Below are 14,813 nucleotides of genomic sequence, written 5' to 3'. Positions count from 1 at the left end.
GGGGGTTACAGAGGTTGATACTAACGTTTACCTTTCCGTATTAGGTCTAGTATAATATGATCATTCATCGGCTATATCCTCAAACGAATCTGTAAATATGGAATATGCCAAGTTACATATAATGAGACGTTTGTTTACTTATCCATGTAAAATTAACTCTGAATGTATATGTTAAGTGAAATCTCTATTTATACTCTTAATCCTATCACCTTTCAAAGATTTCAAGTTAATTCTCCACAAGAGGCCATGACTATCTCTCACATTTATCAGGAGTGATGACCCAATCTAACATTAACTATCCTGTAATTATTTTATGTGATATCCAACGCCTGCCCGGACCCATTCCAGGCATCCTATCTGTATGGATCGTGTTAGAAACTGAGTCAAATCATCACACTCCATAATCCATTCGTGGAGTTATAGTTATTCTCGAACATTACCTTATAGGGGAATAAATACTTCTAAAGGTCCTGAATGCTTGTTTTTATAACGCGTGTTATAATAGTGTAGAGGACTTTGACGATGTCACATGCATGATGTCATTTATTAATTAATTTAAAGCATTCTCAAATTAGACATTTGACATACTAATAAAAACAATTCAACATAATTTTATAAAAGATTAATAATTAAACATCTAATAATAAAAAGCTAATAACAAACAGTTTACAGCAACAACAAACAACGTTTAAATCAAACATGTCGTCAATGAATTTTTGTTTTTGGATTTAATAAAAACAAATTCCAAAGTGTTAAAAAGCTAATTATAGAGGGTGTTTGTTTCAGCTTTTCGGAGGAGCGTTTAGCGTTTCACTCCAAACCGCAGGAAATATACCGTTTGGTTAGGTTTAAATAACCGCATCGTTTAGCATTTTGTCTGGAATCTGCAGCGTTTTGGAGCGTTTCACGAAAAGCTCCTATTTGGAGCTTTTAATAAACAGCTGTTTGTAGTTAGTTGTTATTGATAGAATTATCCTTCTTATTTCGACAAAATATGTTTATTCTTTAACATTATTTATATTTCTACAACATAATTATCGGGAAAAAAAAGGTTTTGTTGTGTTCAATAAATTTTTTATTTTTTATATATATTATTTTTATTAATTTGTGTAACATATTTTTTATTTTATAATAGGATAATGTGCAAAAATACCCCCAACATTTATAGCTAGGAGCAATTTTACCCTTAAAGTCTAAAATGGTGCAATTATACCCCTAATTTTGGCAGGCAAACTGTCTTCTTGGTCATGAATATTATCATCTACACTTCATATGTGCACGATTTTATTATCGTTAGTAACAGATCACAAACATATGATTAGACGTGAATTTTTGAAAAAAAATAAAAAAATATATATTGTCTTTTATACGAGTTGGACTAAAAAAATTTCAATATTTCATCGAATTTATAAGGGTTAAGGTGCAAAAATACCCCTAACGTTTTGGGTCTGGAGCAATTTTACCCCTAACGTCTAAAATGGTGCAATTTTACCCTTAACGTTTGTAGCCAAGAGCAATTTTACCCCTAACGTTGATAAATTGGATCAATTTCAGAAATAATTCATCAAACTGTCTTCTCGGTCATGAATCTTATCATCTACACTTCATATATGCGTCATTTTATCAGTAACAAATCATAAACATATGCTGGGATGTGAAAAAAATAAAAAAATATATTGTCTTTTGTATGAATTAGATAAAAAAAAAATTCAAAAAATTCACCGAATTTGTAAATATTAATCTCCAATTCTATTATTAAATTATAAAAAAACATGAAATTCTTTTTTTAGGATGAATTGATATGAAATTGGTGCAAAATAATGAATAAAAATATATGTGTTTTATAATAATATCTGAAATTGACCCAAATTACCAACGTTAGGGGTAAAATTGCTCTTGGCTACAAACGTTAGGGGCAAAATTGCACCATTTTAGACGTTAGGGGTAAAATTGCTCCTGACCCAAAACGTTAGGGGTATTTTTGCACCTTAACCCAATTTATAAATATTAATTATCAATTTTATTATTAAATCATAAAAAAAATATGAAATCTCTTTTTTAGAACCATTGGTATGTGCAATTGGTGTATGATAAGAAATAAAATATCTATGTTTTGTAATAATATCTGAAATCGACCCAACTTGCCAATGTTAGGAGTAAAATTGCTCTTAGCTGCCAGCATTATGGGTAAAATTGCACAATTTTAGACATTAAGAGTAAAATTATTCCTAATTGTAAACGTTATGTGCATTTTTTTACATTTTTCCTTTTATAATTTCATTGTTGATTAATTTAAAACATGTCCATTTTAGACATTTTAAATCCGAACAGCAACAGTTCAATGTAATTTTATCAAACACTAATAATTAAACAGCTAACAACTTACTGCAACTGCAAATAGGTAACAGCAACCGCAACAGCTATTAGCTAACAGCCAGTGTTTTTGGGACTTTGAATTCTAAACCTCGAAAATTAAGAAAAGAAAAAGGTCTTTATATGAATTTTAGATGAAGTGATATTCATGATTCGGACGAATCTTCATCTCTATTCTAATTAATTCTACGCGCAAAAGAAATAATATTTTTATAATATAAAAGAAATCGGCCAGCGTGGGTAGAAGTAAACGTGTCAAATCATAAAAGGGTTGCTGGCTCAAGAAACCAAACGTACCGAATTAAATAGTCTTGCAGCAAATAAAAAAGTATGTATGGCGCGTTTAAAACCGCGTTGATTTGGGTTATATATAAATAAACAAAACGGAGTATTTTGGAAGAGTTAGATGGCGAAAGCAACAAGCCCTAAGAATCTGGGCGGCTCCATGGATGAAATACGAAGGATTTTCAGCAGGTTCGACAAAAACGGCGACGGAAAGATCTCTAGTTCAGAGGTTATTGAGAGTTTAGGCGAGCTCGGCACCAAAATATCAATCGAAGAGGTTCAATGCATGATGCAGGAGTTTGATAAGGACGGCGATGGATACATTGATCTTGATGAGTTCGTGGAGTTCATCCAGGTCGGCGGATTTGCCGGAGGAAACAAGGAATTGAAGGACGCGTTTGATCTTTATGACATTGATAAGAATGGATTGATATCGGCGAGTGAATTGCATAAAGTGATGAAAATGCTTGGTCTCAAATCCACTATTAATGATTGTATGAAGATGATTCGTAAGGTGGATCAAGATGGCGATGGCAATGTCAATTTCGACGAGTTCAAGAACATGATGTCAAACGGGTTAGTGTAAATAAAGGTTTTAGGACTTTAAATTCTAATTAATTAATGTTAATCCTTTTTCCATTAATTAGTAGTAGTAGGAAAAACATACAACTAGTGTTCAAATTAAACAATTGAAGATTTCATATATATGAAATCCTCCTAGCTGTTGCTTTGCTGCCATATTTTTCATCAAATATTCAAACCATTGCTTAACTTAATTGGGAGATTTGATTATGCTTTTTTGTTAATTACTCCGTTTGAGTTTGTTAAGATTTTTTCTAAGTGGCCCATCTCTCTATTAGGAATCAAAATTCAACATCTAATTTAAACCGACTAGAGTTAGAGTCCCCTGCCACTCAGCTAAATCTTCTTTATTAGTTTCATCCAAGAGAAAATTTGTTTTTTCTATGATATATTAATGGCTAAACAATAATTTATTTATTTTAAGTGAAATAATTATAAGAATTCTTCTTCTAATTTTATTAAATTCACTTGGTAACTTTAATATTCACACTAGTTTGATTTAAATGTTTCCCCTTGCTGTTTAAATTATAAAAATAAAAATTGTAATACATAAAATTAATTTAAATAATAATTTATTGAACGGGGTAAATTCTTGTTAATCTTTAAAAAACAAAGATAATTTTATTAACGTTAAATAAATAATTTTTATGAAAATCTTCAAAACACTAATGTTTCTATTAAAAAAAAGTTAAAAGTTATTGTTGCATAAATTTAACCATACACTATTATATTGTATGCGGCCTGACGTGAAACCCTAAGCATTGCTCCAAAAATTGAAACAAACACCCCTAATAGTTGGAGGTATTTAAGATTTTTATTATATGTGGTTACTTGTGATTAGGTGTTATCTCGATGGATCGAACCAATTTAACGGGATGAGAGTCAAATTTGACCCTAACGTTTTCGGTGAAGTGCAGATTTAGTCATAATGTATGAAATTGTTTAAATTTAATCCCAAGATTTCCAAGCAAGACCCATTTTAGCTCTACGTTTGCGAAAATTTAAAAAGAATGGTTTGACTATTATTTAACTCTCACACTAGACCTTCCAAACATCAATTACGTCTAAAATATTTAGTATGTCACTAATACAGTTACAAAAAAACTTATTAAAATGCTAACAACTAAGTATATCACATATAAGTTAATAACGTTTTTTTTTTGTCAATATATCTAAAATATTTACTGTGTTACTAATATATGTCGTTTGGTTTGTGGAATAGACTAAAATGAAATAGAATAATTATTCCATAGGAATAAAAATAGGAGTGAATGGAATAGCTAGGTTTGTAATTTCTTGTTTATTTAAAAAATTAATTATTACTATCAACTATCCAAATATTTAATTATTACTATCAACTATCCAAAAATTAATTATTAAAAGCGAAAAATGGAAAAACGAGAAAATAGGAAAAACATAGAAAAATACAAAAAAATAATGCAAAATACGAAAAAATGTAGAATATGAAGAAACCACGAAAAATGCAGAATGCAAGAAAATGTACAAAAAATACGACACATGAAAAACACAGAATAAAAGAAAACGTAGAATATGGGAAAATGCAGCAAATGAGAAAAATGAAGATACGGGAAAACCGAAAAAAATGAGAAAACACAGAAAACGAGAAAATAGAAAAAATACAAAACACAAAAACACGGAAAAAACACATCAAAATGAGAAAAATGTGAAAACAAAAAAAATATTAAAACGAGGACAAACGAAGAATATAGAAAACATTCAGCAAACCTTTTACCTCGCTGACATGAATGAAAATACACACTAGAAAGTCTCAACAAGCACGTTCCCTTCATCCTCAATGGGTAGTATTCTGCATTGTCCCATTTTTTTTTCAAGTTTTTTGCCTTTTTCCTGTATTATGCGTTTTCTCGTATTCTTTATTTTTCGAGTCCTTCCTATTTTCTTCGTTTTTTCATTTATTTAGTTTTTTTTTTCTTATATTATGCATTTTTCATGTATTCTACGTTTTCCCCGTACTCCATTTTCCGTATTTTTTCCTGTATTACGTGTTTTTCGGCTCTTTTCGCATTTTTTCTGTTTTCATGCATTTTGTATTTTTCTTGTGTTCTGTGTTTTCTGATATTCTTTGTGTTTCCTATATTCTCATTTTTTGCGTTTTTCCGTTATTATGCATTTTTTCACATATTTTTTTCCCGTGTTTTCTAGTATTATGTTGTTTTCTCATATTCTGCAATTTTTCTTGTATTATGCGATTTCCCATATTCCTGGTTTTCCACATTTTTCTATATTTTGGGTTTTTTTGTATTTTCTGTTTTTTCCATTTTCACGTTTTTCCATGTTTGTGTTTTTACTGTATTTTGCATTTTTCTGTATAATCTGGTTTTCTTATATTCTGTGATTTCATGTATTCTATGTTATTCGTGAATTCTGCGTTTTTCTCGTATTCTCTGTTTTTCATGTTGTCTGTGTCTTTCATGTTTTCAGTTATTTCTTTTTTTTTTTTTTGCACTTTTCTACTTTCTCCTGTATTCTGCGTTTTCCATGTGTTTTCCGTTTTCCGTTTTTTGCATTTTTCTTTGTTTTTCCGTATTCTATGTTTTTTATATTTTTTTCGTTTTTTTTGGCATTTTTCACCTTTTTCTTGTTTTTTCCTTTTTTTCACATTTTTCTTTATTCTCTTGTTGTCTTGATAGATAGATGAAAGATATATTTTTGGAATGTTAGAAACTACTACCTTCGTTTCATATTACATGTCTTTTTAGAGATTTTTTTTTGTTTTATATTACATGTCATTTTATATGATCAGTACACGTTAAGTCATTTTTTTTCTGCTATAAAATGCGGGTTTACGAAAATTAATTAGAATAATGGACTTACTATAGAATAAATAAATATCAGAATCAATAAATAAAAGGCGACAATGTCTTTTTTATAATATCATTAATACAACTCTCTAAAAAGACATGTAATATGAAACAGATGGAGTATAATTTAAGGAATGAGTATTTCTAGGTTCACTTAAGGAATAATATTCCCCATCTCGTGAATATCTATTCCGTATATAGTAGTGTTCACATGTACCCTAATGACCAAATGAATTTGGTCATTCACCGTTAGACAAAGATTGATTAAAATCTTAGGATGGATTTGGTGATTAGAGTCATGTGAACATTATTGTTAAAATTTAACACACTGCCGTCAGGGCCGTCTTAAACATTTTTGGGGCCTTGTGCTAAATGGAAAAAAATTGGACCATATTCATTAAAAAAAGTAATACTTTCATATAATAATAATGTTTCTACAAAATGAAACATAAAAATACTTTTAACTTGATTTTTAACATAATAAATATAATAAAAATAATTAAATTAGTATAATAATGATAAAAATTGGGCCCCTTAAGACTCTTAGAGCGTTAATTTTTTTTGGATAAGTTAACATTCACATAATTTTTTACATAATAATTAATAATAATAATTTATTTAGATTTGTATAATAATATAAAATTGGACCCCCTTAAACTTGAGGTCCTGTACGGGAGAGCTTCTTTTACACCCTCCTCCTACTCCCCTGACTGCCGATTATTAATTATACATTGTAGCTTTATAAAAAAGAGAAAAGAAATGGTAGGTTTTGAAGGTAGAAGATTTGGAGTTTGGACCACGCAATGTGGAAGGAAGGCGCGTTTTCCCAACTAATTTCATTCATGGGATTCACATGCTTTGCTTTGCTTTCTTTAATCATTCATCTCAATTTCTCCATTCGGACGGATACCATTTTTTTTTTTTTTTCTTTAATTAATCCTTGTGTTTTTACCTATATTATATTACCGTAAATAATTTATTAATTCTTATGTTTTATTAATATTTCTGTTTTAAATAACAAACCATATCAATTTTAATAAAACTATTTGCTCTATTTATCCATAAATTTATTGTGAGGGTGTTGGTCCAATAAATAAATTTTATTTATTTATTTATGTAAATAATAGCTTGTGGTTAATTTTTAGACTAAGGTTATAAATAATAAAATTATATAAAAGAAAATTAAAGAAAATATCAAATATTACCTTCTTTCCAACAACACCAACATCACTTCCATGGACCATTTGAGGTATCAAACGGATGAATTCTTTCCAAAGACCGAGTATTCCAGAAACTAGACATCCCGAGGAATCTGTGATGTGTTCGTGGGCTTAATTTGGATCCATATGGAGGGAGAAATAATCTTCGGAAATTAGAGTACGTGTTTTCCATACCAATGTCACTTCAACGGATCATTTGAGGTATCAAACGGATGAATTTTCATACGAGGCCGAGTGTTCTAGAAACTAGACATCCAGAGGAATCCGTGATGTGTTCGTGGGCTTAATTCGGGTTCATATGGAAGGAGAAAGGGAAAATTACACAGAAATTCATCTTTTAAAAACTATTTACAACTATATCAAGTCATAATTTTGTATTATATCAAACTAGTAAAATCAGTACTTTTAATATTTTAAGGATTAGAATTTATAAATTAGAAGTCTATAATATATTTTCTAGGATTTATAATTTATGAATTGGGGTCTAGATTTTCTAAATTATAGTGTAAAATCATAATATATAGAAAATAATGACATATTAAGAATTAAGTTTGGTGATATGACTTAGTTGTAATTTTGTACTTAATTATGATATTCATGTAATTGACCCGAGGAGAAATAAGGCTTGGAAGTAAGGCCCATTCCTAAAAAGTTAATTAAGTTGGTTGCTATCCCTATTTTTACTCTAACCAACTTAACTATCCACTCATTCTACCTAACTTAACCACCCACTAGCAACTAAATAAACTGAAATTAAGGGTTATGGGAGAGAAATTAGGGATTTATTTAAAATAAAACATACCCAAAATACTATAAATAGACCTCTCAAACACACAAAAATCACTCATTCAACACACAACCCCCCCCCCCCCCCCCCCCCTTCAAAGCTTTAATGCTTAGTTTTTAATCCTAGTTCTTAAGTTCTTCGTTTTGTTCTTCATTTTTCCTAGTCTTAATTCTTTCTTTTAGCTTGCTTTAGCTTTAATTTAAGTTCTAATAGCCTATTTTCAAGTTTTTTCAATTCAATTTAGCATTCCTAAGTCTCAAGTTTTCAATTCATTAGCTTTCTAAATTAATTTTTCCAGATTCGTCCAGTTATTTTCCAAGCCCAATTTCATCTATTTAGAGTCCGTTTTTGCCTTGAATCCCCTGTACAAATTTGGTCCTGACTTTCTGAAATTAAATTTAGCTTTTTGATTCACCCAATTCTGTGCCTAGAAACCCTGTTTACAAGTTGATTTTTGCACCCCAAATTGTTTTAAACATTCTGTTTTCAGGTTTTATCATAATTCGTCCAGTGATTTTCTAAGCATATGTTCTTGGCGTCCTGAAGCAATTTTAGCTTTTTGATTCACTTGATTCCGTATTCGTAAGCATTCATACGGTTCCCCCGAAGTGAAGGTCAAATCTGTCTCATTTTTCCCTACTACAAGTCAGGAATTTTCTAGATCAATTCTGCTTGTGCCAACCGACTGCGGTGCTCCGAGGACTTCATGCCGATTCCAAAATTCAATGTCCAACCGAGATAACTATTGTAGCTCTGAGTTTATCGTTGAATTTCAATTTTATTTGTTATTACATTTCAATTATGTATTGATTTGTTTTATTCAATTGACTAATCTATATGTTTAGTATAGAATTAATTCAATTGTAATGAATTTTATTTTTATTTTACTTTGAACATATGTATTCAAACACTTATTCATATCAATAAAATGCCAAATTTTCACCAAATCTAGTATCAATTTCGCATCTTTAATTTTCTTTATTTTACTCAACTTTAATTTAATCATATTAGCTTAAATGCAATAATTTATCTAGCAAAGTTTCTATAGCGGTGCTAGAAACCTAAGAGTGACTTTTTCAATCCTTGTGTCCCTCGCCAATCGCCTCGTTTATATTTCAAGTTTTGGCGAGCAAATTCCATAAATTTAAGCATTTTAATTGAGAAATAATCTTCTATGGCACGCTCACACCCTAACCACATATGACAAGGTTGAAAATTAGCGTTACTCGCAAAATATTGCTAACAATTTTCGGCACGCCCAGTGGGACCTTTTGTTTTTTTAGGCTACCAAAAATTGCATTTAGGACCTAAAACCATCTTATTACACCATTTATTTATTTTTCAGACCTTATATCACGTTTTTCTCGCCTCACTTTACCTTACCAAAATTTATTAGCTAACGCTAACAATTTTTGGCACGTCTAGTGGGACCTGTTTTTTTTAAGCTTAGCCAAAAAATTTAATACCAGTTTTCTACATGCATATTTTTTGTATTTTCAATTGAGCTTTGTGTTCATTCTTTGCTTCACCAATGCTTTAGCCAATATTTATTTGGTTATTTTTCTTGCTTAATTCCAGTTACTAATTTGGTTTAATCATTTTTGCTTACCGTTATTCACGGAGAATGCCTCTGAATATCAATAGGTGCAAAGCAATCAAACCATGACGAGGACAACATACGAAGATGCAAGGGATGTCGGTGTATTTTGGTGGATCGATATCGGAATTTTACAATAAGTGCAACCGGATTGTGGGTCCATTGGTACACTGTCTTTAGATGCTATGATGATAGCTATATTAAGTTTATCCATTGTGATCAACATAATATTGACTACAAGTGTTGTGCTTACGTTCAAACTGCGTCATTCTATGATAATCAATATGGTTGCTATGTGGAGCGAGTCCAGAAGTCCCATGAAAATCCATATGGTCCTCATTGTGTTGAAATATGGCAGCATCTACGGATGAGTAATCCTTATTGCCCGGATGATTATTTTTATAACAATAGGGACCAAAATCTCTATTTTCATCGTCCTTGTCGACAATCTTGCTTTGATAGAAGTACGGTCATGGCTCTCATTGAGCATAAGATCTATGAAATTTTTCATGCTCTAATATGAGCCAAGACCAAAATTCTTTCGAGGATTCCAGTCATGTGGCAGATGTGGAAGCAGTCCAAGTTGTTGAGGATCATGTAGAAGTCGAATCATTACTTATGAAGTAGGAACGATCAAAGAACGATGAATATCGAAAAAGAATGGATCAACTCGAAAAATAGGCGACTAATGTAGTGACTTCTCTAAGAGCCTGCAGTGAAAGCTATTTGGGGGGCATCCAAAAGGGAGAATTTCATCACGATACATTGATAGAAGTTTCGTCTAGTGTAGTGTTTTCTACGACAAAATGTATATTGTGATAAGTGCGTTACGACTATGGATGTGATCTTTCTAAATGCTATATCTTTACTAGACGTCACTACTTATGGGCAAGTGTACCCCGTCGTATCAAGTAATAATCCGGTTAAGACCGGGTATCGAATCCACGGGATTTATAACTGCAAGTATTAAACGACTCGGTTTTATACGTTATCTAAGCGGTGAATACTTTGGGGTTGATGTGGTAACCAACTACAAACTACTCCTAACTACGGGTGAGACAAATTCATATAACAAAACTCTACGAAATGATATGGAAGGCGATAAGTTATAAGTATGACAAACAATGACTCTCAATATATAAACGGTTGATGATTTACTCTTGCAATGACGACTACGTGTAGTGTGACCGACCCATGAAGTACTTAGACTACGTGGTTCCTAGTCAAGGCGTGTCTAATGCTTGGGACCAGAAATTAGGGCCCGTAAGTTCCGTGGTTTGTCAATTCCTACGGTTTCCGGAGCGTCACTTCCGGTAAGGCAACACCTATATGAATCCCTAAAGATAGCCCGAATGGCGTCGGAAATCGCGTTCTTCCTACACAATAATCAATTACGAATATCAAAACAAGTAGCAAACATCAACACAAATATAAAGAAAGAGATTATGAATCATAAGTTATAAATATGGAGAATGTAAATATGAAATACAACCAAGCCTAGTACATAGAAAGAGTACAAGCTAATTAGCAAGTGAAAAGGGAAGAATCCACCCTCGGAACTAGCTAACCGGACTCAAGGCCGTCTCTTAGGACTTGGAGGTGGAACTTTCGAGCTTGATGAACGGAGGTGGAACGGAACTTCGACGGAATGTCGGAATCAACGAACAAGCTCTCAAGGTGATAGAGAATTGCTATATAAAATCTGAATCTAAAACTAAAATAGCAAGAACTTCAAAATAGGAAACTTGTCTATACAAAGAGGTATATCAAATGAGTGCTAGTCACTCTTATTTATACACATCAAGCTAGGGGCAAAATCATAATTCCACAAGATACAAGCATGGAGCAACATGATTTTGTGCATATTTCCCATTCCTACAAGCATGGAGCAAAGCATGGAGCAACATGATCATAATGACCCATTTCTTCAATAATTTCCTGCATGTGGACTTAATCCGGGTCTTGTTGTCTCAACCACGCCTCGCGTATAGTGATATACGACGCGCGTGTTTGAGCTCCTGGCGTTTTATTGCTTGAAATACACCATTTACGCCTTGCGTATCCTGAAACACGCCTCGCGTACCGATGGTTGACTTAGGAGACAATGCAGTCTGACGTTTATGATTGGGCTCATCATTACATCTACGCCCCACGTAGATTGGGGTACGCCCCGCGTATCAATGGTTGGATCCCACGTGGAGTCTGCGGATAAGGCAATTATTTCTGACTAAGTGTTCCACGCCCCGCGTGAGGAGTGATACGCCCCGCGTATTTTGGTAGATTTCCACTCCTTGCTCGTACCTGAAATACAATTCTCGAGAGCCGAGTCAGCTTGACGTTTTATTTTCTAATATTAATCAAACATAAGGAAAATTAACCGAAAGTACGGAATTTATTTTTATTTTGTTATTTTATTAAAACACTCTATTTTTGCACTTAAACTTATTTATTTCATCCAAAATTAACCCATAAATCACGCTAAAAGATAGGGGTAAAATACCCCTATCAAACCTCCTCGGACTTTAAAGTTTTACTTGTCCTCAAGTAAAAGAAATCGAAAGACAAGGGATTGAGACTATTAAAAAACAAACCGTCGGTTGGTTTTACCAAGTGCGTGATTTCAAAGTTAAAGTTTTATGCAAAGTTTTCGGTAAGTACCTACGCAAACAAACGAGTGACCAAAACTTGTTTGAAACCTCCATGATCAAAGTTAATAGGCAATATTAACGGGGGTTGATTATCTTTTGAGAACCCGATAGTACCTCACCAAGGGATTTCACTCTTTCGCTCAAATTTTGGTGGGTCAGTGTTTTAACACTCTTCTTTGCACTTACTCGAAGTCACTTTGAGTTTGCATTTTCATCCGGGTTTTTCCTCCTATGTTATGGTCTCGGCAATATTAAAAATGAACCCGTAGGGGGGTTGTAATGTGGGTGGCTTTTTAGTGGTTAATTTTTGGAAACTCGAGTTTAAATACTATTTTGATGATCGGACCGTATTTTTATTTTGGCCTTGGCGAGTTCATAAGATATAACTCGAAATTACTCGGGTAGAGCTTGAGAATGCCTTTTTGCTCTTTATTGTATTTTTCTTTTTTTTTTTGTTTTAGAGCGGCACAAAAATGATTTCGAAAGCTTTTGGTGCTTACTTTTCAAGGCCTTTGGCTTATTTCGGGTAATTTTGGTGCGATTTGATCTTGTTGGTATTTAAACAAGGGGAAAAGGGGTTAAATGTTAGAAAGGGTATTAACAACAAAAAGTTGGTTAATAGGTTCGAGGGGGTTTTCCTAGAGGTTAATGAAAACGAGAAAAATAAGTTAAGAAAAGAGTTAGACTAAATCGGGTTCGTTTTATCATCTATTGCCATTTTGACCAGAATAAGTGTACTAAACCCGGTATTAGGTGCAAACTCTATGAGTCGAGTGAAGTCAAAGCTCTCGAATAATTGTGAAAGAAATAGAGTTCTCGTACGAACTCCCTTAGGCTCAAAAATACCTTACAAAAATTCGGGTTAAAATGTGTACGTTCAAGTTCTCGTCAAATTTTCAACTATCCCGTTTTTATTGCCTTTTTAAATTTTATTATAGAGATAACATGTGGGTTAGGACTCAATGCTTTTGTTTAGTACGAACTTAGGCGTTGCATAAATTCTAGAACTTCAAAATCAAGACTAAAATTTCTCATTAAAACCGATCCTTTGTGTTCCGACGGTATTTACATCTAAGGACAAACAACAGAACTTTAAATAATTTCCGAGGGAGGTTAGTGTGTCGGGAAAAATTTAAGAATCGATAAATTAGTTTAATTATTTTTTTGTTATTTGATCTTTATTTTTGTTTTTGTTAGTGCAAAACAAACTGAAAGTGCGGGGTTGCACGACCTTCCGCGTTATTAAAATGACGTCTATTCCAAGGACGTTGCAAAAGAAAAGAAAACAAAAACAAAAAGAAAGATAGAATTTAAATTGAAAGATAGAGGGTTATCTACCATATCCCTCCTCACACTTAAAAACGCAATAAGTTCCAACATTGCGAAATAAATTTGAAGCACAAAGTGTAAAGAAAAAGAGTAAGGTAGAGAAGATTCCCTCAAACATCTTCCGATGGTGGTGGATATGACATGTTCCGCTCCCGATAGGAATGACTTGTGAAGTATTCGAGGTATCAACTCTCGAACTCGGTTGGCATTTATTGAAAATATAAAATTTAAAATTTAAATTGGATTGAAAGATTATTAATGTAAATATATATATATATATATATATATATATATATATATATTGTTTAAATTTTTATATATAAAAAAAATTTAGAAGAAATATAAAAAAAATAAAAATAAATAAAATTTCAACCCGTTGCGGCCGGCGGGCGTCGCTCAGCGGAGGTGCCCAGCGCTGGGCAGCCAGCCAGGCGCTGCCTACCAGCGCTGCACGCCCCACGGGCCCGAGCCACGGGCACTGCCGCAGCAATGCACGCGAGGCGTGGGCTGCGGCACGCCCCGCGGGCCCGAGCTTCTGGAACTGCCGCAGCAATGCACGCGAGGCGTGGGCTGAGGCACGCCCCACGGGCCCGAGCCACTGGCACTGCCGCAGCAATGCACGCGAGGCGTGGGCTGCGGCACGCCCCGCGAGCCGAGCCTCTGGCACTGCCGCAGCAACACACGCGAGGCGTGGGCTGCGGCAGCAAATTTTTTTTTTTTTTAATTTTAAATCAACATATATATTATATATATTCCAAAAATAAAAAGTAAAATAAAATAAAATAAAATAACATAATTTTTTTCATTTTTTTTTTAAAAAAAAATTTTGTTTTGTTTTTGCCAACGTCAATACTTACAATTCCCTTCCAAATCGTCCCACCGAATTGACACAAAATTACACGAACACCTAATAAAATGTAAGAAAAAAATAATAATTAATCACACGATAATAATTTAAATGTAAAAACTTAAAAGGTAAATTAAAGACATAAAATTAAACTTTATTCGAGCTTGGGTTGCCTCCCAAGAAGCGCTACTTTATAGTCGATGACCTCGACTTAGAATTTCCTCCTAGGTGTATGCTTCCATACGTGTTAGAAATGCAAATTCTTGAATAAACAATCCCTACCTACAAAACGGATTGTTAGC

At 32.9% G+C, this 14,813-nt stretch overlaps 1 protein-coding gene across 2 annotated transcripts; it reads left to right on the top strand.

The window, feature by feature from the left end:
- Positions 1–2,728: 2,728 nt before the first annotated feature.
- Positions 2,729–9,938, top strand: LOC136202674 (calcium-binding protein CML24-like). 2 transcript variants are annotated; one of them, XM_065993438.1, is made up of 2 exons: positions 2,729–3,234; positions 8,581–8,988. In XM_065993438.1, the coding sequence occupies exons 1-2, from the start codon at positions 2,780–2,782 to the stop codon at positions 8,651–8,653; spliced, it is 528 nt and encodes a 175-aa protein (XP_065849510.1). In that variant the 5' UTR covers positions 2,729–2,779; the 3' UTR covers positions 8,654–8,988. The 2 variants fall into 2 exon arrangements, with proteins under 2 accessions (XP_065849510.1, XP_065849518.1); XM_065993446.1 differs by lacking the exon at positions 8,581–8,988 and adding an exon at positions 9,735–9,938 and having other exon boundaries at positions 2,731–3,234.
- The last annotated feature ends 4,875 nt before the right edge of the window (positions 9,939–14,813 follow it).

Source organism: Euphorbia lathyris, chromosome 1 (assembly GCF_963576675.1).
Source record: "Euphorbia lathyris chromosome 1, ddEupLath1.1, whole genome shotgun sequence".
NCBI classification, from domain to species: Eukaryota; Viridiplantae; Streptophyta; class Magnoliopsida; order Malpighiales; family Euphorbiaceae; genus Euphorbia; species Euphorbia lathyris.
This window is presented reverse-complemented; position numbering and strand designations above follow the sequence as displayed.

Coding starts and splice junctions, on each gene's coding strand:
- LOC136202674 (XM_065993438.1), top strand. CDS start 2,780: ATGGCGAAAGCAACAAGCCCTAAGAATCTGGGCGGCTCCATGGATGAA. Junction 3,235..8,580: donor AAGAACATGATGTCAAACGG/GTTAGTGTAAAT, acceptor TTCTGTTTTCAG/GTTTTATCATAATTCGTCCA.